This window comes from Lethenteron reissneri, chromosome 42, assembly GCF_015708825.2.
Source record: "Lethenteron reissneri isolate LAM-NWPU_2019-01 chromosome 42, ASM1570882v1, whole genome shotgun sequence".
Classification (NCBI taxonomy): Eukaryota; Metazoa; Chordata; class Hyperoartia; order Petromyzontiformes; family Petromyzontidae; genus Lethenteron; species Lethenteron reissneri.
Window position 1 is genome coordinate 4,590,467 of NC_083820.1, and position 25,290 is coordinate 4,615,756.

Here is a 25,290-nt window from a genome sequence, read left to right on the forward strand (position 1 = left end):
CTTCCACATGTTCACACAGGCATTCAATAAGTAATTTTGGATGTAATGCTTCTTTATCCTGGAGCAAGCTCTCCGGCAATATGAATTCGACATCGCAGAGCACTGCAGTGGCTATTAGATAGTATCTTCCTCGCTTGGTAAGCAGGAGGTTGTGGGTTCGACCCCTGACCCTGACGATGTCTGTTGCATATTTGGAGTTCGCGTGGATTTTTCTCCACGTTGCTTCGGTTTTTCCCTCCACAAATATGAACAAGCATTGAGATGATTTGACTGCTACTATAAATTCTCACTTAACGGTGATATCAGCCACTTCGATTTAGATATGTGTGACCAGGTCACTTCTGAAAAAGATCTAATAGCTCAGTTGGCTTCACCTGGTAACACAGTTTAATGTTTTAATTACTGAGATAAACAAACGAAATATATCTCTCTATGTATCTTGGTGATATCTGTCTGCTTATATGTCTGTCTGTGGTTTTCTGGTTAGATTTTGTGTCGCTATTTCATTATACCTGATGATGATTGCTTGTGTTGCAATCGAAACGTCGTATGCTATTATTTAATTTATTATTTTATCTTTATACGTGATTTTACCGAAAGAACCAAAGAGTAAACGAAATATCAGCTTTACATTTTTAATAATGTAAGCACATTGACAATACACTGCTTGATGAAAGCCTCCCAATTCTGTCTCGGTCGTGCAGTTTGCTTTACCATACTTCATAATACTCGTGAGTGTGGATATATGAAAGGAAATTCCCAAACTCAAGAGGTCATTACAGATAAAGTTGTTCATGCCACTACACCTCACCATCGCTCCCGTATGGTAGCACCCTCAGCACTTGCAGTCAACACAAGTGCATTGTGGTGTGTTTGCGTCAGCTGCTTGGGAAGGCAGCTTGTGTTTTCTGCCTTCTGATTTTGAGTTCGTGCACACTTTGAGTGACTTGTTACCTACAATTTTAAACCCATTTTCAGCATCTACGCAGAAATTCACGAACTCAACATGTGTTTGGTGCATGTACCACAATCTGTACGTCTACTAATCATGGAACAACAAAACGAACAATGTACGCTCTTTTATAAAGACAACGTTTCGACAGCCAAACATTTCGTGAAGTTCACAAGAGGAAGCCGTTATTTTTGCCAGCCGTCATTTGCACAAAAACAAAAGGAGACAGACTTTGAATGTTAAAGGGACTCCACCACTGGACACGTGTGAAACAGAGCATCATCGCTCATCGGATTCGTCCAGCGTAAAACAAATATTCTGATTTCGATGAATAAAGGGGACACTGCGTGGCAACAAAGGGCAACTTGTACGGTGCGTTACCTGCAGCCACCCGCGGGTGAGTGTCCTGCCCAGGTGGACTGTGTGCATGTGCAGGCGGGTGTCCACGGGATCGCTGAACAGGGACGCAGTCCCCGAGCCGAGATTGTAGCGATAAACCACCCTGCTGCCTTCAAGCCCCAGTGCCAAGAAGTCGTCGCCATCCAAGCCTGCGGTTGCGACAACGCAGAGAATAAACGCAATATGCTGGGGCACATTGGGCTCTCAGCAGAAGGGGAGGGGGGTAGAAAAGACCACGTAGGCACTTTCTCAGTGGCTAGACCATGCAAGCATTTTTCATGAAAAAAAATCAATTAAATGTAGGTTCATTACTGTTGCGTACGGGTCACAGAGCGAGACCGCGAGAGACGGTGACAGCTCGTCCAGCGGCGTTTAGATCATTGCTGATGTTGATTGTTCATAGTGCTGAGGACTCGAAACGATGCGGCAGAAGACAATCGTAAACATAATTGAAAGAGGCGGTTGTGATGGCGAGGTACAAGTCTAATCAGAATCAGAATCTGTATTTATACTGGAGGAATCCGATGAGCTATGAAGCTCTTTTTCACCGATGTCCGGTAGGGGCGGGTCAGAAAATTACAAAAACAAACATTACAGAAACTCGATAGGCGTGAAAAGCATAAGAAAGGTAAGCAAATGACAAAAACAGTACCTATTCTTTATTACCAGGTAAAGCCGACTGAGCTATTAGCTTTTTCAGAAGCGACCTGGCCACAAATGAAGGCTCAACGAAGTAGCTTATCATGTGGAAATTAATATTTGTCAAATACTCGTGCAATGGACTGGCACCCAGAGGTCAGCTGACACAGGGGTGGGACCCTGTAACGGCGAACCTTGGATTCTAGCTGCTGACAGTGCAGGCTCTAGCACAAGGCGAGAGTGGGCCAATGTGTAGTGCCGTTAATGACATTGGATGTGATGATCTCTTGACCTTGACTTTAAATCTTGCACCAGGTTCCAGGGCCTATCAGTCCGCAGAGAGTGTATCGTATTACAATGTTGCTGCTTCGGCGCACATATGCAATAAATTGCAGGTCATGTTACAACAATGAAAATGACATTTTTTTTATTACCGTCACTGAAAAGGAAGATCTTCATATTTTTGTAAAATGGCATAATTCAGAAAATAGATAATACATTTTTTTAAAACATCAGATACTGTGACAGTAGAAAAAAATAAACATTTGGAAAAAAATACGTGACCTTTCAGTCATTGCGAGTGAATGTGCTATGCTCACCATGGCACAAACACACGGGATCAGCTCTGATGGGAATTCTCAGTGGCACAAATCCCCCCATTGCTCACTGTGATGATCCCGAGGCTGGCCCACACTCGTAACAAGCCCATTCCACCAGGGCCTGATTAAACAACAGCTGGAGCATGCGGCTGTCTATGGGGCGGTCAGGCTTGTCAAGGGATGGGAGCATACATTATTGTTCTGGATTTTTTGTTTGCCAAATATACTGTGTACCGCATGAATATGCTTACATATATGTTCTAAAAATAGGCGCCGATTAGAAAACATGTGCTAAGCACGATCTGCTTGAAATGACACTGAGAGACAGGAAGAGAAACACAAATCAGAGACCTTATTAATGATAAGAAAATGAAATTAGCTTTGGCAGAAAATATCACGAGACTTGATTATAGCCGATGGATGAGACTGATGACGGAATGTACGTATGTGTATGCATGTATGTTGGACTACTTTTCCACCGTACGTAGCCAACCGGGCTAATTGGAGGTGCACTTTGGTTAGTGACCTGAGCATTTATGTTAACTTGGACATACAGTCTTCGCAGCCTTTATAACTATCTTTGATATTTCCTTATTATCTTAAGTTATGTTGGCTATGTATGGTGTGAAAGAAGCTCAACATACATAATAATACAAATTATAGCCCTTATTAAATCCACTGCCTTTCGATTTAAAGCTTTCGTGACTGCAGGGATTCATCTTCTTGGTTTATTTCGGTAAAGTCACGTAGAAGGGAAGTAATAAAATAATAAAAATAAAACAATAAAACATAATAAAATAATTCTCACGACGTTTCGGCTACAACGCAAGCAGCCGTCTTCAGGTGAAGAATGAGACACTGCCAAGCTTATATATAAGCTCCTAGCTTGGCAGTGTCTCATTCTTCACATGAAGACGGCTGCTTGCGTTGTAGCCGAAACGTCGTGAGAATTATTTTATTGTGTTTTATTTTTATTATTTTATTACTTCCCTTCTACGTGACTTTACCGAAAAAACCAAGAAGATCCACTGCCTTTGCTATTTCAGCATGTGTGGGTTAGTGTTAGGGTGGTGGTTCAGTAATTCACGAACTGCGGCATGAACCCGGTGACTTCGGTTCAATTTCCAGCCATGGCGAACATCAGCAGCAATGTGGTGTTCTGAATCCTCTCTCGGGGTGACTTAGCCTTAAATTGGCTGCAGGATATTTTGTTTGCGGATTGGGGTGGCACCCTTCCCAGACGATGAATCTGGCTAAAAAACTGTTCCGTTAATAATTCCGGGTAATTCCAGAATTCCGCATACGTTGGAAAAGAAGCTCTACTTTAATTTGATTATGCGTCGCCCATATCTTATTATCATTATGAACAAACATTCCATGTCTAATCTAATAGCTGCTGTGGAAATCCGGGTTTTAAAACGACCACCTAAGTATCATTTTCATAGTCTTCGGTAATCTCAATAGCTTGAAAGTATGATTCATCCACAAAACAAACATCTGAACTTGATTTGCCATTAACATCAAAGATATTTTTTGTTGTGGGTAACTTTAGGAGCTCATTTGTTTGCGGATGTAGGGCATGATGCATTAATGTGTGTTCCTTTTCAAAGTGACTTCTGAGAAAAAAATATATAAATCTTTAATGATTATTTACAACTACACACAAACAAGAACAAAACACAATAAACTTATGTGTATAAAATGATGAAATGTTATTACCCCCTTTGTTAAACCGACCACACTTTAAGTATTTTAATGCGGGCATCAGGCTCATCATGATTAGGCAACCGTGCTATTTTACAGCCAACATGTTTCACTATCAATCCAAACATCCACGTTGTTAACACTCTCTCATACTACCCTATAACAGTTTAACAAGTAGACTTTCACTATCAATATTATCAATAACAGAGGTTTTTGGGTTAGAGAGCGTAAATATAAATGTGTCGTTAAACCCGCCACCACCCGACACAGCCAATTAGTGAGGTTTGTCACGTAAACGAAACATGCCAATTCGTTACTAGTACAGCCCACTGGTGTGTTGGAGAGTAAACCCACAACATTTACAATTCCTATAACACGTTGTATGTATGCATGTTGATCTTCTTTCAAACCCGTACGTAGCCAACCTTGCTAATCGGAAGTGGGCAGGGGGGGGAACGAAAACAAACTAAACACAAAAGCAGTTCTAAAGAAATTAGTTGTCAATTTTTGTTTCCAATTCAAGGCATGACAGCACACTGCACAATCACGGCTTTAACGTTTGACTTTAATTTAATGGCATTTGGTTTTCATGCAAAGATAACGTGGACACAGGGTAATGCCGCAATTAATAATTTTGAGATTTTTTTCTCTAGCCGACATAACTACTTTTTTGAACACGAACAGTTACGTTTACACGATCCTATTCCTTCATGGTGCTTGTACGTAACCAATTTCCGAGCACTATTTGTGACAGGCACCGAATTCATTTTGGAAGGTGTGTAATTTGTGCAAGCTTTGCTCAGTTTCAGTCAAAGTGCTCCGCCGGAATGATCTGCAATCCCTGTACCCTATTCAAGCGCCAACATGGACACCTTCCTGCTACGCCTTTGCTTATCACTCCGTATTCCGTTGTCTCAACTCTGTTTTCATACGGCATTGTGAGATGCGGTTGCATGTAGACGCTGGATAAATACAAATCGTTCCACGCATCGCTATCTCTCGCATTGGTCAACTTCATGCGTGTACTGTATATTTAACTTCTTTCACACAGTACGTAGCTAATCGGAAATTCGGGGGGTGGGAGGGGGGTGACAACAAACTAAACATACAAAAATCTAGACTTGAAGTTTTCGTGACTGCAAGGATCCATACTTTTGGGTTTTTTTCGGTAAAGTCACGTAGGTAAAAAAATAAAATAAATTAAAATGAAAAATAACTAAATGAAATCACGACGTTTCGGAAGCAACACAAGCCTCCGTCTTCAGGTGTTTAGAGAACCGATTCTCTAAACCGATTCTCTAAATATATAATTCTCTAAAACAGCTCTCTTTATTCACCACAGTAACTTTTCTGTGGCGGTTCCACCTGAAGACGGAGGCTTGTGTTGCTTCCGAAACGTCGTGATTTAATTTTGTTGTTTTCATTTTAATTTATTTAATTAGTTTACCTACGTAACTTTACCGAAAATAACTAAACGTATACAAAAAGCTGTTTAGGGTCACACACATTTGTGAAGAGAAACTTGATGCCAACAAACGAACCAAAGGTGGACACACAATTCACAAGCAATATATTTGAAGCGCTCTTTTCACTACACCCATTAAAATAGCGTTGCAATATATTTTTACTTGAAAGAATGAAAATAAATGAAATTCTGTCCAAACTTTAAACTGATTGCAATCCAATTAATTACAGGAATTTCCAATTACTTTGGATTAAGCACTCAAACCGTGGTGTTAAGCCAATTCATGCATCAGTACCCTAGATTGGTTTGTTTCTCCTGAAAAGCGAATGTTAAGTGTGTGTGCACTTGTTTGTTAGGGAAACGCATTGCATTGTCACGTGGTGCAGACGTAACTGAACGTATAACGGACCATAAAAAAAACAGCAGCGTCAGTCGAATGCTGCGTATTCCAACGGGCTGGAATATTTGCCTTCTCCACTAACCTGTGACGAACGGTTATCGATTTACCAGCCACGTTAAATTAGTTGTATTAGCATAATTAATATCGCTCTTGAATGAGTTTTGCTTCCGTGTGTGCGTTTTTGGTAAATGTGCATTATCTCATGCCGATGGGCTAAATGTTGCTTTATTTTAATATTTGTTTATTGCTGTATCATCCACAATCTAACACAAAATGACCTCTTCGCCCCAATACTCCGATTACTGCGATGGCTCCCAATCCAGTCCCAAATCAACTTCAAGATCGCTACTCTTTGGTTCTTTCGATAAAGTCACGTAGGTAGAAAATAATAGATCAGGGCCTGTTTCAGCAGTTTCCCTGCTGCGATTGTCTCGCCTGATGACGATTGCTTGTGTTGCGATCGAAACGTCGTGATCTATTATTTTCTACCTACGTGACTTTACCGAAAGAACCAAAGAGTATGGATTCCTGCAGTCACGAAAGCTTCAAATCCAAATTCAAGATCGCTCTCACACCATTTTAAAGATCCTCCACGGACTCTCCGTTGTCGCTATGATGTCTTCAATCATGTTTTACGTTGTCGTGTTCTCTATCTTTTCTCATTATTTTTCCAGAACAGTTTCACAAAGTTCCTTGCATTGCAGTCTTTTTTCCAACATCATCTAATCTTTTCACATCTCCTTCTGTTCCTCATACTGTGTTTTGTGGTTTCAGAACATTTCTTCTCTATTTGCTTTTGAACGTTTCAGGCATGTTCCGTTATAACGGTAGCTTTCGCATTCGATAGAGTGGTAACATCAATTTGATCACTTTTCTCTCAAAGATATATTGAATCTGTTGCTGCTTATATTTTAAAATCGGCTACTTCTTAATGCACCATTACACCCCTATTGCTAACCACTGCCATACATTTCCCTAGACGTACACACACACACACTTTCTATTGTGAATATTTAATGCAACCGTGTGTACATCATATCAAGTAGGAACTCGGGACCATTTTGGAAGTATCAAGGTAACAATATATCCGTATTAAATACGGTAATAAAAACACACTGAAAACTTCAAGGTACCTACATAAATCTAATGCGAAACGTCATTAAGCATCGTGTGCAACACCAGAGCATAATACAGTTGACTCCAATTCTTTGCATTCTCTGTTTGATTTATGGGAGTGCATTAATCGCGCTGACATTTTGGCATTATGTAAATAATTATAATATGCTGTTCTTCCTCTGCTTGCAACAGTAATTGAAATCATATTCTAAACAGCCTATGGAAGTAATTACAATTATAAACAGCCTCCAAATAGATTTCCGTTTCAAAGATATACAACATAAATTAGGCTAACGTCCAGTTGTACGCGACAGATAAAAAAAACACACGGTGGGTTTTTTTTTGTGCTTTATAGATTATATTTCGTAATAACTCGGTCGTTTACAACATTGCATATTTTGTGCGTAGAACCTTCTAGAACAGATCGCGTGAGAAAGAGTGAATTGTTTTGTAAACATAATTCTACACGGAGCTGACCTCTACAGAACGTCCTTCATTTTGTCATTATACACTCAAATATGTTGTCAATATGAAACAAATATTCATGAGCTTATGCTCTGTGAGCTTTACAATCAGCTAAACTAGGTAAAATTCGTGTAAATGTACGATTTCTTTGCGTCAATGTATCAATATTTTGACGAGTGTATATATTCATGAATTTAGAATATTCCAAGTTTTAAATGTATACATTGTGCTAATATTTTATTATTTACAAAGGCTTGTTTTTACCGAACACTGAAGAATAGGAGACACGTTTTTCTCTGTGCTCCTTAGATAAATCAATGCTTAACACGTTGGTTTATTTTATTTATGCGTGTATTTTTTTTACTTCTTTTGCACCGTACGTAGCCAACCATGCTAATCGGAGTTGCTGGGGAAGAACAACAAACCATTCTATGGTTTATCATATGACTTTCAGGCACGAGGTCGAGTTCATGAAAAGAAATCAGGTAGCAAAGCATTTTGGCCAATCATTCAATCCTAAAAATTACACGAACAGAGATATAATCCATGAAATGACTCTGCCAAGAAGAAAACAATTCTGCCAGAGAAGTATGGGCTATTATCGCATCTCGAGGAAGCTAGGTGACTCCGAGGTCAAAACACTGATCCAGCAACCCTGAGGACCTGGGTTTGAATCTGGAGTTCATCTGCCCGTGATTAAACTTGGAAATCGGCCGTGGTTTCAGCCCAATCGTTCTACAGGACAACCTTTGATGACTTCAAAGTGATATTAATTGTATCGACTCCAATAGGATCGTTTCCGTCGAAATGCCGTCATGGGTTAGAATTGCGTAAGCTTGGAGAGTCCAGCAGAAGTCGAACCACGGCACCTTTCAGGCAGATGCAGGTCATCCAATAAGCGAAATAGATTATTTAGGCAAGTCTACATGTAAGCTGATAGAATATCACCTTTATTGGCATTCACACGACTGCTGCTGCTGCTGTAACCTATTTTCTTGAGCTGCAGGCTGTTGGCACAGTCCTGTCGCTGCGTGGGCACAGAGAGAAACGCAAGTGTATAGGTTTTCCCCTCTTATCTGGCAACAAAACAGGTGTTAAGTTGTTAAAACGCCAAACTGAAACCTTTTACAAGGAATCATGTCTGCATTAACCACAATACTTGTGGTCAGAATGCAAACAAAAAAACGTACTCTGATAATATATGTACAGTATTCTCCTTGAAACTGATTGGTCCACACCAGAGACAGCTTTCTTTGGAGCCTAGTCTCAAAACGTGTTAGACCAGAGGACGCCAAAAAGGCGTACACAGTACAAAGACAATGCACTATCAGAGTAATGAGACCTCGGGGTGAGCAGCTACATCCCATGAAGAAACGCAGTGCTTCTCCGCGCGTGCGTTTGTGCGCACGAGTAACATGCAACTCGCCGACAATGATCTGGGATATGAACTACAGCCACCCGGACAAGCACTGCCTGTCCTGCTCTAGTCCACAATATTAAAAGGCGCTTTTCCTCACGTTGTCTGTGAGCAAAGGCACCCAGACACAACGGTCTGCGCTAGGAGGCAGGCAACATTTAGCGGACAAAAAATTATGTTCAATCGCTGTGACCAAACAATGCATTTAGGTGTGCACTGATGAACAAAATACATTAACTTTCCTACCGTAGCAAGAAACAGACATTTTATCTCGACAAAAGCATATCACAGCCACCAAAAATATGTACAGGAAAATAATAGACCTTATTCGAAAATAGGGTTGCATTCTTGAGTCCGAAATTATCATTCCCTCCCCGATCTTTGCAATTGTTAATGTAAAGGACGCTGAGTCACTCTCCATTTCTTGTGTGTGTATGTGCACAGTCGTTATTGTGCTTTAATACCCCCCCACCCCCGGGTCTCTATAACTCTTCCATCACCCTGGTACTCATGCCCAACGCTCACTCCTATAACGTTCACGATTCGCCATCTAGGCGTCCGACTGACCACCACGACTGTACGGCTAGACGAACGACTGTACGGCTAGACAAACGACTGTACGGCTAGACGAACGACTGTACGGCTAGACGAACGACTGTACGGCTAGATGAACGACCGGACGGATAGACGAACGAATGGATGTGTAATGCGAGCGTAAATGGGCAGGCCGGATGTGACGATCCGAGAGGGAGGAGTCAGGGTCACGTGGGAGAGGGAGGAGTCAGGGTCACGTGGGAGAGAGGTTATAGGAAGGAAACCGGAAGACATCCGGAGCAGTCGAGGGAGTGAAGAGGGAGACCACGTTGGGTGGCCGCCGTGCCCTCAGCCGCGAGGCTGATAGGGCTCGCCAGACAGCGCCAGCCAGCGGGGTGCGGAGAGAGCGGAGTGCGCGGGGCGCACAGGGCGTGCGAGGTTGCACGGGGCTAGCGGAGGGCTAGCAGAGGGCGCGAGGTTGCACAGGCAGCAGAGTAGCTGCAGGGCTAGCGGAGGCCTAGCAGAGGGTGCGAGGTTGCACAGACAGCAGAGTCGCTGCAGGGCTAGCGGAGGGCTAGCAGAGGGTGCGAGGTTGCACAGGCAGCAGAGTCGCTGCAGGGCTAGCGGAGGCCTAGCAGAGGGTGCGAGGTTGCACAGGCAGCAGAGTAGCTGCAGGGCTAGCGGAGGCCTAGCAGAGGGTGCGAGGTTGCACAGACAGCAGAGTCGCTGCAGGGCTAGCGGAGGGCTAGCAGAGGGTGCGAGGTTGCACAGGCAGCAGAGTAGCTGCAGGGCTAGCGGAGGCCTAGCAGAGGGTGCGAGGTTGCACAGACAGCAGAGTCGCTGCAGGGCTAGCGGAGGGCTAGCAGAGGGTGCGAGGTTGCACAGACAGCAGAGTCGCTGCAGGGCTAGCGGAGGCCTAGCAGAGGGTGCGAGGTTGCACAGGCAGCAGAGTAGCAGCAGGGCTAGCGGAGGGCTAGCAGAGGGTGCGAGGTTGCACAGACAGCAGAGTCGCTGCAGGGCTAGCGGAGGGCTAGCGGAGGGTGCGAGGTTGCACAGACAGCAGAGTCGCTGCAGGGCTAGCGGAGGGCTAGCAGAGGGCGCGAGGTTGCACAGGCAGCAGAGTCGCTGCAGGGCTAGCGGAGGGCTAGCAGAGGGTGCGAGGTTGCACAGGCAGCAGAGTCGCTGCAGGGCTAGCGGAGGGCTAGCAGAGTGTGCGAGGTTGCACAGGCAGCAGAGTCGCTGCAGGGCTAGCGGAGGGCTAGCAGAGGGCGCGAGGTTGCACAGACAGCAGAGTCGCTGCAGGGCTAGCGGAGGGCTAGCAGAGGGTGCGAGGTTGCACAGGCAGCAGAGTAGCTGCAGGGCTAGCGGAGGCCTAGCAGAGGGTGCGAGGTTGCACAGGCAGCAGAGTAGCTGCAGGGCTAGCGGAGGGCGCGAGGTTGCACAGACAGCAGAGTAGCAGCAGAGTAGCAACAGCGCTAGCAGAGGGTGCGAGGTTGCACAGGCAGCAGAGTCGCTGCAGGGCTAGCGGAGGGCTAGCAGAGGGTGCGAGGTTGCACAGGCAGCAGAGTAGCAGCAGAGCGCGCGGGGCGCAAGAGACGACGCTGGACCGAGGAGGAGGCCAGCGGGGCGAGAAGGAGAAGAACATCAATAAAGGACCAACATCGTGTGAAGGAGTCCTTTATTACAGATGGCTAGACGAACGTGGCAGTGTTGTGAACGCTCGCGTTGTGTCGTTGTCCGTGAGCGTGCCGATGATTCGCAATCTCGAGCGTCCGTATGAGTTGATGTGCCGAGTTGATGCTGTCACTCAACCCAGCTACTGAAGGCTGCACCCAATTAATAATCGTCATCAAATTGGGTCCGATTGCATTAGTTAAATGTGTGTCGTACACACAGTAAATATATTTTTTCAAATGGCACAGAGCATACATGCCTCTCTGCATGAGGACGTGTGGAGAAGTGCAGTGCACAGGTGGCGAGTCACAATGCTCGTGACATCAGAATCAGAGATGACGCCATGAACACGATTGTAATTAAATTGGGGAGAGACCATTTTTATTAGCTTTTCCGAAATTAAGAAATTAATGCTCTTCCCATGATGTGCCTTGAGATTTCAACTCTTAGACAGCACTTGTTGACATTTAAAAAAACATACAAATACTGTTTACTGCCTTGTGTATTTAACTTACATAATTGTTTTGCTTAACTGTGAGGAACACATAAAATGTTCTCCTTCATGCACTTATATTTTTACGTCCAAGATAAAGTGTTTTTACAAGGCTCACGAGATGTGTATTATTGCACCTTTATCGAAGAGTTTCTCCGTTTTTTTAAATGTTATTCTGTAATCATCCAGTCGTGCATCTTAGCGCACTCTGTGACTATTCTCCAGTGTATTCAAATGTTGACGTGCACTCTGCTTCTGAACACTGCCAGCCCACCGGAGGACTCATTGCATTGAGTTTCATTGAGAAAAGCTGTCCATTTGAGAGTTTCATTGCTATATATATATTTGTTCTTTTCGGATTAGTCACGTAGAAGGAAATAATAAAATAATGAAAATATAAAACAATAAGAATTCACACGATGTTTCGACTGCAACACAAGCAATCAACACAAATCCGCAAGAAAATCTTGCTGTGAAAATTTTCTTGTTGTGAAAATTTTCTTGCTGTGGATTTCACACCTAATGATGATTGCTTGTGTTGCAGTCGAAAAGTCGTGAGAATTTTTTTATAAATATTTTTATTATTTTATTATTTCCCTTCTACGTGACTTTACCGAAAGAACCAAGAATATGAATTCCTGAAGTCACGAAAGCTTTAAATCAGTTTCATTGCTGTTCACCAGTTTTCTTTTTGATGCCACCCTTAATGTCTGATGTCAACAATGTGGCTTCAATCACGCAGCGATTATTTACCGTTTATAATACCAGCAGCGATAAAGAACGGAGTGTATGATTCACCTGTCACGAGGACATTGTAATCAGAAAACTTTTCAAGTGATCTCTTTATGATAAAAATAATAAATGCACACGCATTGCAAAGCTAACATAGATTTCAATAATATATGCATCACAGTAAAATTAGTAATAATGAAAGTGCTTACTTCTCTACAAGTGAAAAAGCAGAATATCTATTACACTTTAAGTTATTTTGCTTATTTAAATATAACACTTTTATTGTAAATGCATTCGAGTATGTAGGTGACATGAATTATTAAACACTCATTAAAAAGAAATTGACCAAACATCTCCCATTACTGGACCCCCCCCCCCTCCCCCAAGAAACAATTTTGAGACTCAGCAAGAATATCCTGAATAAATAAAGGAAATTATTATTATACACATTTTTTAAAACACTATACTGCATTAGCATTTTTTTTAGTGCAAGTAATACGAAACACTGGCCTTATTAAATATGTAAGGTTAAACTTTAAGATGGCAAAGGAGTTACATAGACACTATAAACTCAATTATTATTTTTCATGGCCAATATTGTCCCATCCCCAAAACAGACCATTTTTTTCAGGCTCTAGTAGCATTGCACATATCTTTCCCTAAAAAAGTATTCTCTGGACGCCTCATAAGTTGCCACTTCCACAAAAGGCGAAATGAAAAACATCAACAGGCGAGTTCTCAGATTGGCCATGAACGTACGCTTTTAAAACACAGCTTGCAATAAGTATAACCCGTAAAAACAAAGTTTTTCACTATAAATCCTTTATATGCGTGGCGGCTAGAGTCCTCTCGTCCTCTGGCTTGAGATGGCTGCCACCTATGGGTCAAATGATTGTCTGCCAGTATTAAGCAATTGGTAATTAAATATTTAATTTGTTTTCCCTAAACAGTGTAAAATTTTGGAAAAAATTTTTCACGAACATTAATTGTCTCGCACAACGAGTCTGTGTGCAAAATGTCAGCTCGATTGGATCACGGGAAGTGGGTTAAAAAACGACCGAAAGATTTGCACGGTCGTAAGCAAGCAAGCAAGCACGCAAGCACGCAAGCAAGCGAACTTAATATAAAGGATTAAAAAAAATGAATTGGGTGATCATGACTGCAGCCAAACACACACGGGCCACGATCGAAAAGGGACCCCCACTTTGCACGTCGGCTAGGCAGCCTTGGCCTCCTCACCTTTGCCCTTTTGCCCAGCGAAGAAAATGAGGTTGTCGCGCAGGGCCGAGGAGTTGTTGGCAAGCGTGAGCCTCACGAGAAACTCGAAGGCGTCGTCCAGCCCTGGCACTGCCGGGTAGGCCAAAAACGACGTGAAGCCAAACTCATCGGTTCCATCAAAACTGGGTACGGTCACGTGTATTGCTGAAAAGAGAGCGAGAGCGAGAGGTAAATCAAGTGCCTTTCACGTGAAGGAGCCCTGCAATTATATATCATATACACCGTATACAGGGAGAAATGATAGGATGCAAATCACAAACGTTTCAGATATAAAACATGAAAGATAAATAAGAATAGTTATCCAGGTCATAGGTTAAAGTGTGTCCCTGTTCAAATAAGTAATGAGGCTCAGCCCTAGTGGTCTTGGCTGACTATGATTGATCTTGGCTGATTATTATGATGACGCATAATTGGACGTACATTGTTTTCCAATAACGTCCGTCTGTTTGCCATTACATAAATTAACACTAAAGAGGGTTTAACTTTCATGAAATCAACAAACCGGCCACTCAACAGCATCCTTCTGTTTCACTGTAGCATAGAAGGCATCGAGTAATTGTGTCAGATGTTGCTCAAGTTAAAAATAAAACATTGTATATTGTGCAGTGGGTATGAATTGAACAAAACACATCAAAATATAGATGAATACGTGGCTGAAATGGCAAATAAGCAAAAACTAAATATCATTCATAATCAACGTTTTTGGGTTTAGATCGCGTTATTTTTGTGTCGTAACCCTCCATATCATGTTGTGATAGGTAAAAAAAAGCAACAGAAATGGGCTTCCTGCGCAGGGTGGCAGGGCTCTCTCCAGGATAGAGTAAGAAGCACGGCTATCCGCCATAGACTCAACGTCCAGTCGGAACTAGTGAGCATGGAGCGAAGCCAGCTACTACGGTGGGTGGGTCATCTGCTAAAGATGCCGAAAGAAAGATTCCCCCGGGAGACGTTCGGAGGACGTCCTCCAGGCAAAAATACCCAGAAGCCGATCACGCAGGATGGAAGGCCTTGGTGGAGTCGACCCAATTCAGTTTGTAAAGCAGGCCAATATTGATTGAGGTGAAAAAAAAATTGAAGAGTTACATTTATAATTGACAATCAAGAGGTCAACTTGACTAATGTTGTTGACGCAACTACACCACCTCACCATCAGCTGTTGCCCAGCTCATAGCTGGCTTCCAAGGCCTGCTCCTGCAGAATCCCAGCGTCTGACCTTGGTCGCCGGCCTCATGGTAATAACAATGATTTACAGCCTTCTGTCGATTCACTGCTGGAAGAAGGCGTTTCTGCACCCCATGAGGATTGTTGGACTACACTTCACGCGTTTGGTGAAGGTAGTGCACCCAGGCTCTGTTTTGGTATCATTGGACGCTGATGTTAGCCATGCTAGCAAATAAAACTCGTGTTTAATAGCACGGCGTGCGAGCCACTGCACCGCTGCTTCCCTTACGGTAGTCAGGAAATTACGCAACCGAAAACAAAACCGCTACGTTGCCGATATATACGGTACAGCCCTTCCATTCACAACCACAAACAGTGCCTGCTCTTGTTCATTATAATCTATCCATGCATAACTTGCAATATCACGCTCAAATAAATCTCTGTTGTCCCTTTGAGGGACATTTCTCTGTGGCCAGATCATATCCAGGTATCAATTGCTGAGAACACCGGACCACACGGTTGGCTAAATGTAGCCAACCTGTCAATAGCTATAAGAGTCTCGAGGTAGAGTGCTTATGGCCAATACTGTGATATTTCATTCGACCAGCTGCCTCAAATCCCATGATAAATGGCTTCAGGTTAATGAGTGTGCAATCCTTGCAGGCTGCATCAAAGTCCATTGATGCTGAAATATAAATGATCCCAGGATATAATATGAAAGCGTAGATCGGTCTATGTCGGGAAAAATTGCATAACTTTCTTCCATCAATCATTATTCATCTGCATGCCAATTATTTCCTACCAAAAGTTTTGGCCAACTGGAAAATTCACTTCCAAGCTCAGTGAAAGACTTTCTTATCTTTTGACATGAAGTCAGAGGATGGCATACAATTTATGTGTCTTCATCATTTACAAATGTTTGGTTCACTTTTATGCTCGTAATATTTTGACCAGTGTTATAATGAGCTACTCTTACAAACGATCAGATATTCTCTGCAACGTGTACTTTCGATCAAATGCAATGGAACAACATTCCTATTTGGCAGAATATATGATAGGAGGTGCTTGTAAATAGGCAGTGCATGCCCTATTGGAGCTACAAAATATGAACTAAATAATTAAGGAATAAAGGAATGAATAATAAAATAAATACAACTGGCGGTGCATAAAACATAAAATGAACCACAGCATTGACCCACCTTGTCCCCTACTTTAAAACCAAATCTCTCAACCGCAAACAATGCACCAAACGCGGGGCTGGAGCAAAAAGCACGGTTATCCAAACCATTAATCAGCCAGTTAAAGAGGCGAGACAGGCCTGAAAGTGGTACTACAGGCACAAGGTCAGTTACTTAAATAAATAAATAGCACCTTGAAAGTTGTGGAGAAGCACAGAAGCGATTGTCATTACAGTGAGCACTTGTGCTGCACGTAGAGTTGGCTGTGATGCTCAGACTCCACGAGACGCGCCCTCTTATACAACTTTTCCACTTGGCATCATTTGCTGATGGATATGCATTTCCATTTTTGACATTACAATAAACTGATATTTGTTATTTCTGTTAAAAACCATTATTTCCTCTTCTATTCACTGAAATTATAATTATATTTGTATTTTTCCGTGGGAATCTGCTCAACCTCAATACTGAATTTTTTTTTCAGGATGGCCCTACTTGTTAATTATATAGTTTTGTTGAATCTTAAGAAAGAAAAAAACATAGACAATTGATATAAACCAGAGTATACTGCTCGAAATCGACAGCGATAGAGGTCAGTAACCCACTTGGTATCCTGCCCTTGTGTCAGGCCCCGCGTTGCCCGAGAGGCATGTGGGTGTCTCACACACTGCAATATCCGTCAACCCCACCATGAAAAAAAAGCTTCGTTTCAAAATGTAAATGTCTTGATATTGGGGAGGTTTGTGATTGCAAATATATTTTTACATATTAAGATGAAGGCTCACCAAGCAAGGCCAATTTTTTACTTATCAGACCCCATCGATTCTAAAAAGCTACATCTCTATGAATCAGAGGCATCTCCATTAGAATGTGCCGAAACTGTGCACAACCTATACCCTCACCCTGCACAGTTTGGAACGCAACGCTCATCGTGACAGCTTTTTGAAATATTCCCAGTGAATATTCGCATGTTCAGGCCACGCCGCTCACACTGGATGCTAAGTGGATTCCGCGAGTATTAAAATTAATGTGAAACACTGCAAGGACAGCAACCTGAAGGGCCCCTTCACAGTCCATTACCTCGACAGCAAGCCACACAAAGTTCTCCCAGGAACTGACACCCCAGGTCATTAAGTCACCATCGCAGCCGTTCATTCCCCCCCCGCCAAGCCTTCGACCGAATCGACCACTCGCTGGCGGATCAAGAATCTACTTAAGGCCTTGAGAGCCAATGAAGCGATGAGCAGGCTGAGTTACTTGTTGGAGGTGAGCCGCCACTGGACATCATTGTCGAAGCAATGACTCAAGTGACGGGGGCTTCACTCGTGGGTTCATCTACTGAACACATTAGCCGTTAGGCCAATATGTCGATGGCCCCCCTCTGCTTGTTGATAAATTGTTGCAACAGGTAAGTGGAGAAGCAAGTGGCTGTGTAATGTCAAAGTCAAAGTGGCCCCCACCCGCCCTCAACTCAAACGGTTCTCGTCCCCACCCGCAGCCCTGAGCTAATGGTGGCCGATATCACATTGCCAAGTCTTTGACTTCCCACAAAGTGATATACATTTTACTCACCCAAGGGTAGGGTGGGGAGGGGGATATCCTCCAGGATAACTAAATAAGTGTAAAGCCGACCCCAACCCAACGCCCCCACCCACCCAGAAGGGTTTAAGCATGTAACCTTCCAATTGTGAGTTAAGCAGTCTGCCAGAGTGCCAGCGCTTCAATATTAAGCACAAGGTTACCATTGGGCATCTTGTAAATAAATAATAATAAAACTGTCTGTCGACATACAAATTTCCCTTTTGTCCTTCTGGACAGATGCTTTACACGTGAGTGTGTGTTTAAACAGGCAACACTGGAGTGGTTGCAACCTTATGTTTCTCATCAGCAGCGTAAAGGAATTGTTATGGGTTTTTTTCTTCATTTTAATGATACCCCGTGATCCTCCACAATGCAACCTGATTTATTTTCAGATAACATTCGTTCTACTTGAACACTCAGCAATGAATACTATCTGAGCGTGATTATGTTGCTAGTGATTTACAAACTCTCCCGCATCAATTTGCCTGAAACAAAATATAAAAAAACTCAACTTTGGATTCCCATTAGTAACTACATTTTAAGTTTTACTTTAAGGTCAACAATGCTTATACCCTTGTTACTTTTTAAAATTACTTTCAATCCCAAAAGATTGAATAAACCTTACACAACATTTCCTTGCTTTCGGGAGATAAACTTAATTATGCATTTGTGCTAGTATTTATTTGTCCACGAAGCTAATCTGTGACTTGCTGCTACGGAATTAACGGCCGCGCGTCTTGGGACACAGATTGCAAATTACCATGCCACAGCTACCTCCTAATTTGTTACCTGATATTATGCGCAAGCATTATTTGCACAAGTGGAAGCGACGAAAATAAAAGTATTTACTCAGCAAAAGGGTTCAGTAAGCACTGACACTGGTGAATGCATTGCTCAGAGGACCTCAGGAATAAATCCCTATACAGTCCAATAATGCAACACAAAATCACATTCTCCGTGCAGCTTTGATTCTGAGTGAAAACACAAACACACAGAGACCAAACTAAATCCGTTGTTCAAAACGTATCTCAACTCAGTCAAACGCCAACTTTAAAAACAAAACAAACAACTGATAATCATCATCTGCTGAGCAAACAAGGGAATGCAGTAGTCGTGCAGAGCAACACATCATAAAAATATCATGTGAATACAGCAACGTAACTCATACATTGTCCCACTGCATAAATAATGCTTCTGCTGCTCCACACGGCGTCTGAATGGGTAAACATGTTTAACACATAGGCTGTCGCGACAAATAATACCCATAATAGAGGTGTTTTTTGTTGGGCCGCATAAATATAACTGTGTTGTTAAATCCGCCACCACCACCACCCGACACAGCTAATTAGTAAGGTTTGTCACGTAAATAAAACTTGCCAATTAGTGACTAGTTCATGTTGTGAGTTTACTCTCTAACGCACCGGTGTGCTGAACTAGTAGCGAATTGGCACGTTTTGTTTACGTGACAAACCTTACTAATTGGCTGTGTCGGGTGGTGGTGGGTTTACCGACACATTTATATTTACACAATCCAACCCAAAAAAAAGATTTTATATATGGCTAAACAAGCCCACGTGAATCAGTGCCTCGATACACATAGCATCATTCGTATGAAAGCCTACAAAAACTAAACTTGTAACGTTGATAAATTCATACAAACAAATTACAATAGCTACTCATACAAATGTAATCGTCTCCTATATCAAGTGACGTAGATAATGGTGCGGTCAGAAGTTTACTTTTAAAATTGTGAGTGCCTCTGTCATTAGGTTTAGGCTTTGTCTTGTGACGTTTTTTCTCCCATGAATCCAAAACCCGTCTTATGCCATAATGTTCTCATTGCGAAAGTTTAGGGAATAATTTTACTTAAAAAATCACCAAAAAACTAATGAACCGGTCCATTTGTAGGAACAGTAATGCAAGAACAAAACAATGTAGCAGTAAAACAACATTACCGCTAACTGATAATGTGATCACAGGAACACATTCAACGTAATGCATTAATGTGCACGAGGTGGGAGGACTAATAGCACCACGTCTTTGTTTCTCTCGTACTGATGTTTTTCCACTCCGGGTATTAAGTTAAGGCCAAGCAGACCTGCAGGAGGTCCATAACAGCATCAGGCACCACTGACCACAGTACGTATGTTCGTTATGGCAGGTAATCAACCTCAGGTAATTAGGTTCATAGCACAATGTACTACCACTCCCTGAACCTATGCAAAAGAATATGCACACACACACACAAGCATACAAAGACAACATTTTCCCATATACTCCTTACAGGCTGTAGGGGCTAAGTATTGTTCAAAAGCACCTATGAAAGCGAGCAAGCATGAGTAAGTCTGAACATTTGTTATCGTCGCACTCTTACGAGTCCAATTTTTCAAAAATGTGCACACTTATCACACATGGTCGGCTCTCCGGAACACCACTGCTTTGAGTCGATTGAAAAACTATTTCAGACTCAAGGACAGATCACCAAAACATCAGCTGGTTTCTCGGTCTTTGGGCAGTAGAACCCGAAATTGTGCTGGCCGTGTCGCACAAGGAAGGTGTCTTTGTGTACAGGTGTAACGTCGCCTAAATGTTGCTATATGTACACAGTAGGAGAAGACGCTGACAATCGTGTATATTTTTCACCCAGAATGGATAACACAATTTAATAAAATAAATTACTTCACAATTGTAACAATCCGGAACCTGTTGTTTACACTCCTATACTTATTTATCCTATAACTTCCTATGGAGTTCTCACAACCCAGCCACTCACTTTATTCTCTAAGCTTAACTGCCTCCAACTACTATTTCACCCTAATTCATATCGACTCTCTTACTCCCTAAATTGCCCCAACTGACGGCCCCGTGGCTGCCCGTTAACTGCTCCAACTGACAGCCCCGTGGCTGCCCGTGAACTGCCCCAACTGACAGCCCCGTGGCTGCCCGTCAACTGCCCCAACTGACAACCTCGTGGCTGCCCGTCAACTACCCCAACGGACAGCCCCGTGGCTGCCCGTGAATTGCCCCAACTGACAGCCCCGTGGCTGCCCGTCAACTGCCCCAACTGACAGCCCCGTGGCTGCCCGTAAACTTCCCCAACTGACAGCCTCGTGGCTGCCCGTCAACTGCCCCAACTGACAGCCCCGTGGCTGCCCGTGAACTTCCCCAACTGACAGCCTCGTGGCTGCCCGTCAACTGCCCCAACTGACAGCCCCGTGGGTGCCCGTGAACTGCCCCAACTGACAGCCTCGTGGCTGCCCGTGAACTGCCCCAACTGACAGCCCCGTGGGTGCCCGTCAACTGCCCCAACTGACAGCCCCATGGGTGCCCGTCAACTGCCCCAACTGACAGCCCCGTGGCTGCCCGTCAACTGCCCCAACTGACAGCCCCGTGGGTGCCCGTCAACTGCCCCAACTGACAGCCCCGTGGGTGCCCGTCAACTGCCCCAACTGACAGCCTCGTGGCTGCCCGTCAACTGCCCCAACTGACAGCCCCGTGGGTGCCCGTCAACTGCCCCAACTGACAGCCCCGTGGGTGCCCGTCAACTGCCCCAACTGACAGCCCCGTGGCTGCCCGTGAACTGCCCCAACTGACAGCCTCGTGGCTGCCCGTGAACTGCCCCAACTGACAACCTCGTGGCTGCCCGTGAACTGCCCCAACTGACAGCCCCGTGGCTGCCCGTGAACTGCCCCAACTGACAGCCCCGTGGCTGCCCGTGAACTGCCCCAACTGACAACCTCGTGGCTGCCCGTGAACTGCCCCAACTGACAGCCCCATGGCTGCCCGTGAACTGCCCCAACTGACAACCTCGTGGCTGCCCGTGAACTGCCCCAACTGACAGCCCCGTGGCTGCCCGTGAACTGCCCCAACTGACAGCCTCGTGGCTGCCCATGAACTGCCCCCAACTGACAACCTCGTGGCTGCCCGTGAACTGCCCCAACTGACAGCCCCGTGGCAGCCCGTGAACTGCCCCAACTGACAGCCCCGTGGCTGCCCGTGAACTGCCCCAACTGACAGCCTCGTGGCTGCCCGTGAACTGCCCCAACTGACAGCCCCATGGCTGCCCGTGAACTGCCCCCAACTGACAGCCCCGTGGCTGCCTGTCAACTGCCCCAACTGACAGCCCCGTGGCTGCCCGTGAACTGCCCCCAATTGACAGCCTCGTGGCTGCCCGTTAACTACCCCAACTGACAGCCCCGTGGCTGCCCGTGAACTGCCCCAACTGACAGCCCCGTGGCTGCCCGTGAACTGCCCCCAACTGACAACCTCGTGGCTGCCCGTGAACTGCCCCAACTGACAGCCCCGTGGCTGCCCGTGAACTGCCCCAACTGACAGCCCCGTGGCTGCCCGTGAACTGCCCCAACTGACAGCCTCGTGGCTGCCCGTGAACTGCCCCAACTGACAGCCTCGTGGCTGCCCGTGAACTGCCCCAACTGACAGCCCCGTGGCTGCCCGTGAACTGCCCCAACTGACAGCCTCGTGGCTGCCCGTGAACTGCCCCAACTGACAGCCTCGTGGCTGCCCGTGAACTGCCCCAACTGACAGCCCCGTGGCTGCCCGTGAACTGCCCCAACTGACAGCCTCGTGGCTGCCCGTGAACTGCCCCAACTGACAGCCTCGTGGCTGCCCGTGAACTGCCCCAACTGACAACCTCGTGGCTGCCTGTGAACTGCCCCAACTGACAGCCTCGTGGCTGCCCGTGAACTGCCCCCACACTCCACCTCACACCCACGAGCTGCAGGAGCGGGTGGCTCCGTCCACTCAGTGGCATCGACAATGCTCACACTCAGCACCGCAAGTCGGGAGTGCTCCCCCCCCCCCACATCACGTAGCCCCTCAACTTCTTTATACATGAAGGACCGTGCTTCAACTACACTGGTCCAGCAGATCACCATGGGCTGGAGATCACAACGAGTCAGTGTGGCCACAACCATGCCCAGCCACTTTTGCCTCCCCAGTGCTAATGTTTACACACCCATACCAGGTACTCATTAAAGGCCGAGTTGACCTACAGGAGGACCAGGGACCAGTTCCAGATATTCGCCACTGATGACAAGAATCAAACTCACGTCACTGGGTGGTACCTTAGCAACTATACTACGCATGCAAAACTCACGCACAAAAATCCTTCCCAGAGCCTTAACAGACTGTTGGGGCAAGTGCTGTTAGCGAGCACCTATTAAGGCCGGCACAGAATACGAGGGGGTGGGTGGCCATGCACCACGCCCAACCTATAGACACGCACACGCACAAATACAGCGCACCAATCTAATTTACACACTGGAAACCGGAGCAATAACGCAGGATCACCAACGCCACCAGCCCGTGGGGGGTCATCCGATTAGGGGCCGTCCATAAATGACGTCACGCACCTGGGGGGGGGGGGTCAGACATTTGTGACGCGGGGGGGGGGGGGGTTGAGAAATGTGACGTCACATCAAAATGCGCAACTTTAAATAAATATAGAATTGTTATAACAACACTAATTGTTATAACACTCCTACAACATCAGAGTGCAGCGTCACATTAAAAACGCACTACAATAGTTTAAAGCGATTTGAAGCACGTTTTTTTTTCAAAATGAAAATATGGTTTTGAGGGGGGAGGGGGAGGGCAGAGCTTTGTGACGTCATATTTGAGAGGGGGGGGGGTCTGACTTTTTTTGTGACGCTGTGTGACGAGGGAGGGAGGGAGGGGTAAAAAAATCGTCCAAAATCGCGTGACGTTATTTATAGACGGCCCCTTACAATTGACGTGCTCGCCATCGCCCGAACAACGCTGTCTTACGGTCATCGCACAGCGGTCCTGTGCGCCCTAAAGGGGCAGAGGCACACGGGGCCGGCCGCTCCTCCTTCCCCTCCTCTTCCTCGACGGACGCAGGTGGCTCCGTGTCCGCAAGGATCCTCGACGCAAGCCTCGAATTGGCACAGCTTCCCATGTCGCCCGGGTGTGCATTCGCAAAACCAGTTCTCTGCATCACTGCACACGGACGATGCGCGCATACACACACACACAACAACAATCAGCTGGCACCCTATTTTTAAATCCTTTATATTAAGTTCACTTGCTTTCTTGCTTGCGCGCTTACGACCGTGCAAATCTTTCGGTCTTTTGTTAACCCACTTCCCGTGATCCAATCGAGCTGACATTTTGCACACAGACTCGTTGTGCGTGACAATTTATTTTCGTGAAATTTTTTTCTCCAAAATTTTCCACTTTTTAGGAATTTTTTTTTCATAGTTAATTTAAAATACCAATGTGATAAAAATGAAACTCTTACTCAAGAAAAACAGAAATGAATAATAAAATAAAACCGATGCCACGCATATAAAGGATTTATAGTGAAAAACTTTGTTTTTACGGGTTAATTTTTTGTATCCTTGCCTCTTTAAATGTCTCCCTTTGGTATGGACATCTCTCCACGGCATGGCTTCTCATTACCTCTCTTCTCTCGTCTCACTTTACATGCCTGCCCGCTCTCTGCCTTCGAAATCTTTGCTGTCTCTTTCCGCTCTTCCAGTCTTGGTTTCGCTCATTCTCTCTCCTAGACCCTCGTCACTGGAATAAGCTTCCCTTGCATGTCAAACAATCACCCTCTCCCTCACTACCTTCCTCTCTTAAAACCCACTTAATTCTCTCTTGCCCACCCTTCCTTCCCCCCTTGTTATCCTCCCCACTCGCCTTCCCTGTCCCCCAACTCCCCATGGTGACCCATAATGAATCCACTCATCTCATTTCCATCTTCGTTCATTTCCATCATCGCCACCACCTCCACTACGACTACCTCGTTTTACATATATCCCATCCACTCATCTCGTTTCATCTCGCCAACCATCTTGCACCATATGTAATTCACTGTACGTCGCCTTGGTTAAGGCGCTACATAAATGTATGATAAGATAAATTCCCCTGTTTAAGTCTTAAACAGTCTGCAGGAGTAAATTCTGCTCGCGAGCACCTATTTAGGACCAGGCATTGAAGCTGAGTTGGTGTGCAATTGTCACGCTGTGTTGTTGTTGTAGTGTAAGCACGTGTGCACACATGCAAGCACGTGCACGCAGACATTATTTCCCGTTTAGCCTCATGGACTATAGGAATTAGTGCTGTTAGCGAGCGTCTGATATAGTTGGCATGGAATATTTGAAGTTTGTGCGTCCAACACTATGCTCGGCAGCCTTTGTCTCCCCGGTGCAGAATTTCTCACGCATGATACTGAGTACGCATTGACTTAAAGCTTTCGTGACTGGCTTCATGAACGAATCTTTGTTGATAGCCAGTAGGTTTGCAGAGTACCTTCGTCTTGGAAAAATCTATTTCGTGTGTGCCCACAGCGTTAAAACAATGATCAGCCATGGCCGAGGTATTGGTCCTACCGTGTTTCAGATCTGTCTTATGTTCACGATCAACAAAGATTCGTTCATGAAGCCATCCAGATATATAAACACGGACACAATTTCAACCAAGAAGATGGGTACAAACGGAGCAATCATTGTAAGGACGTTT

General features: G+C 44.9%; 1 protein-coding gene across 1 annotated transcript in view; it reads right to left on the minus strand.

Annotated features, from left to right (window-relative positions):
* The window catches only part of EYS (eyes shut homolog), a 283,886-nt gene that overhangs the window by 18,249 nt on the left and 240,347 nt on the right, over positions 1-25,290 (minus strand). Inside the window, 4 exon segments of the mRNA XM_061569020.1 lie at positions 1,334-1,500; positions 13,829-14,011; positions 23,575-23,602; positions 23,604-23,766. Coding sequence (XP_061425004.1) covers positions 1,334-1,500; positions 13,829-14,011; positions 23,575-23,602; positions 23,604-23,766 — 541 coding nt within the window.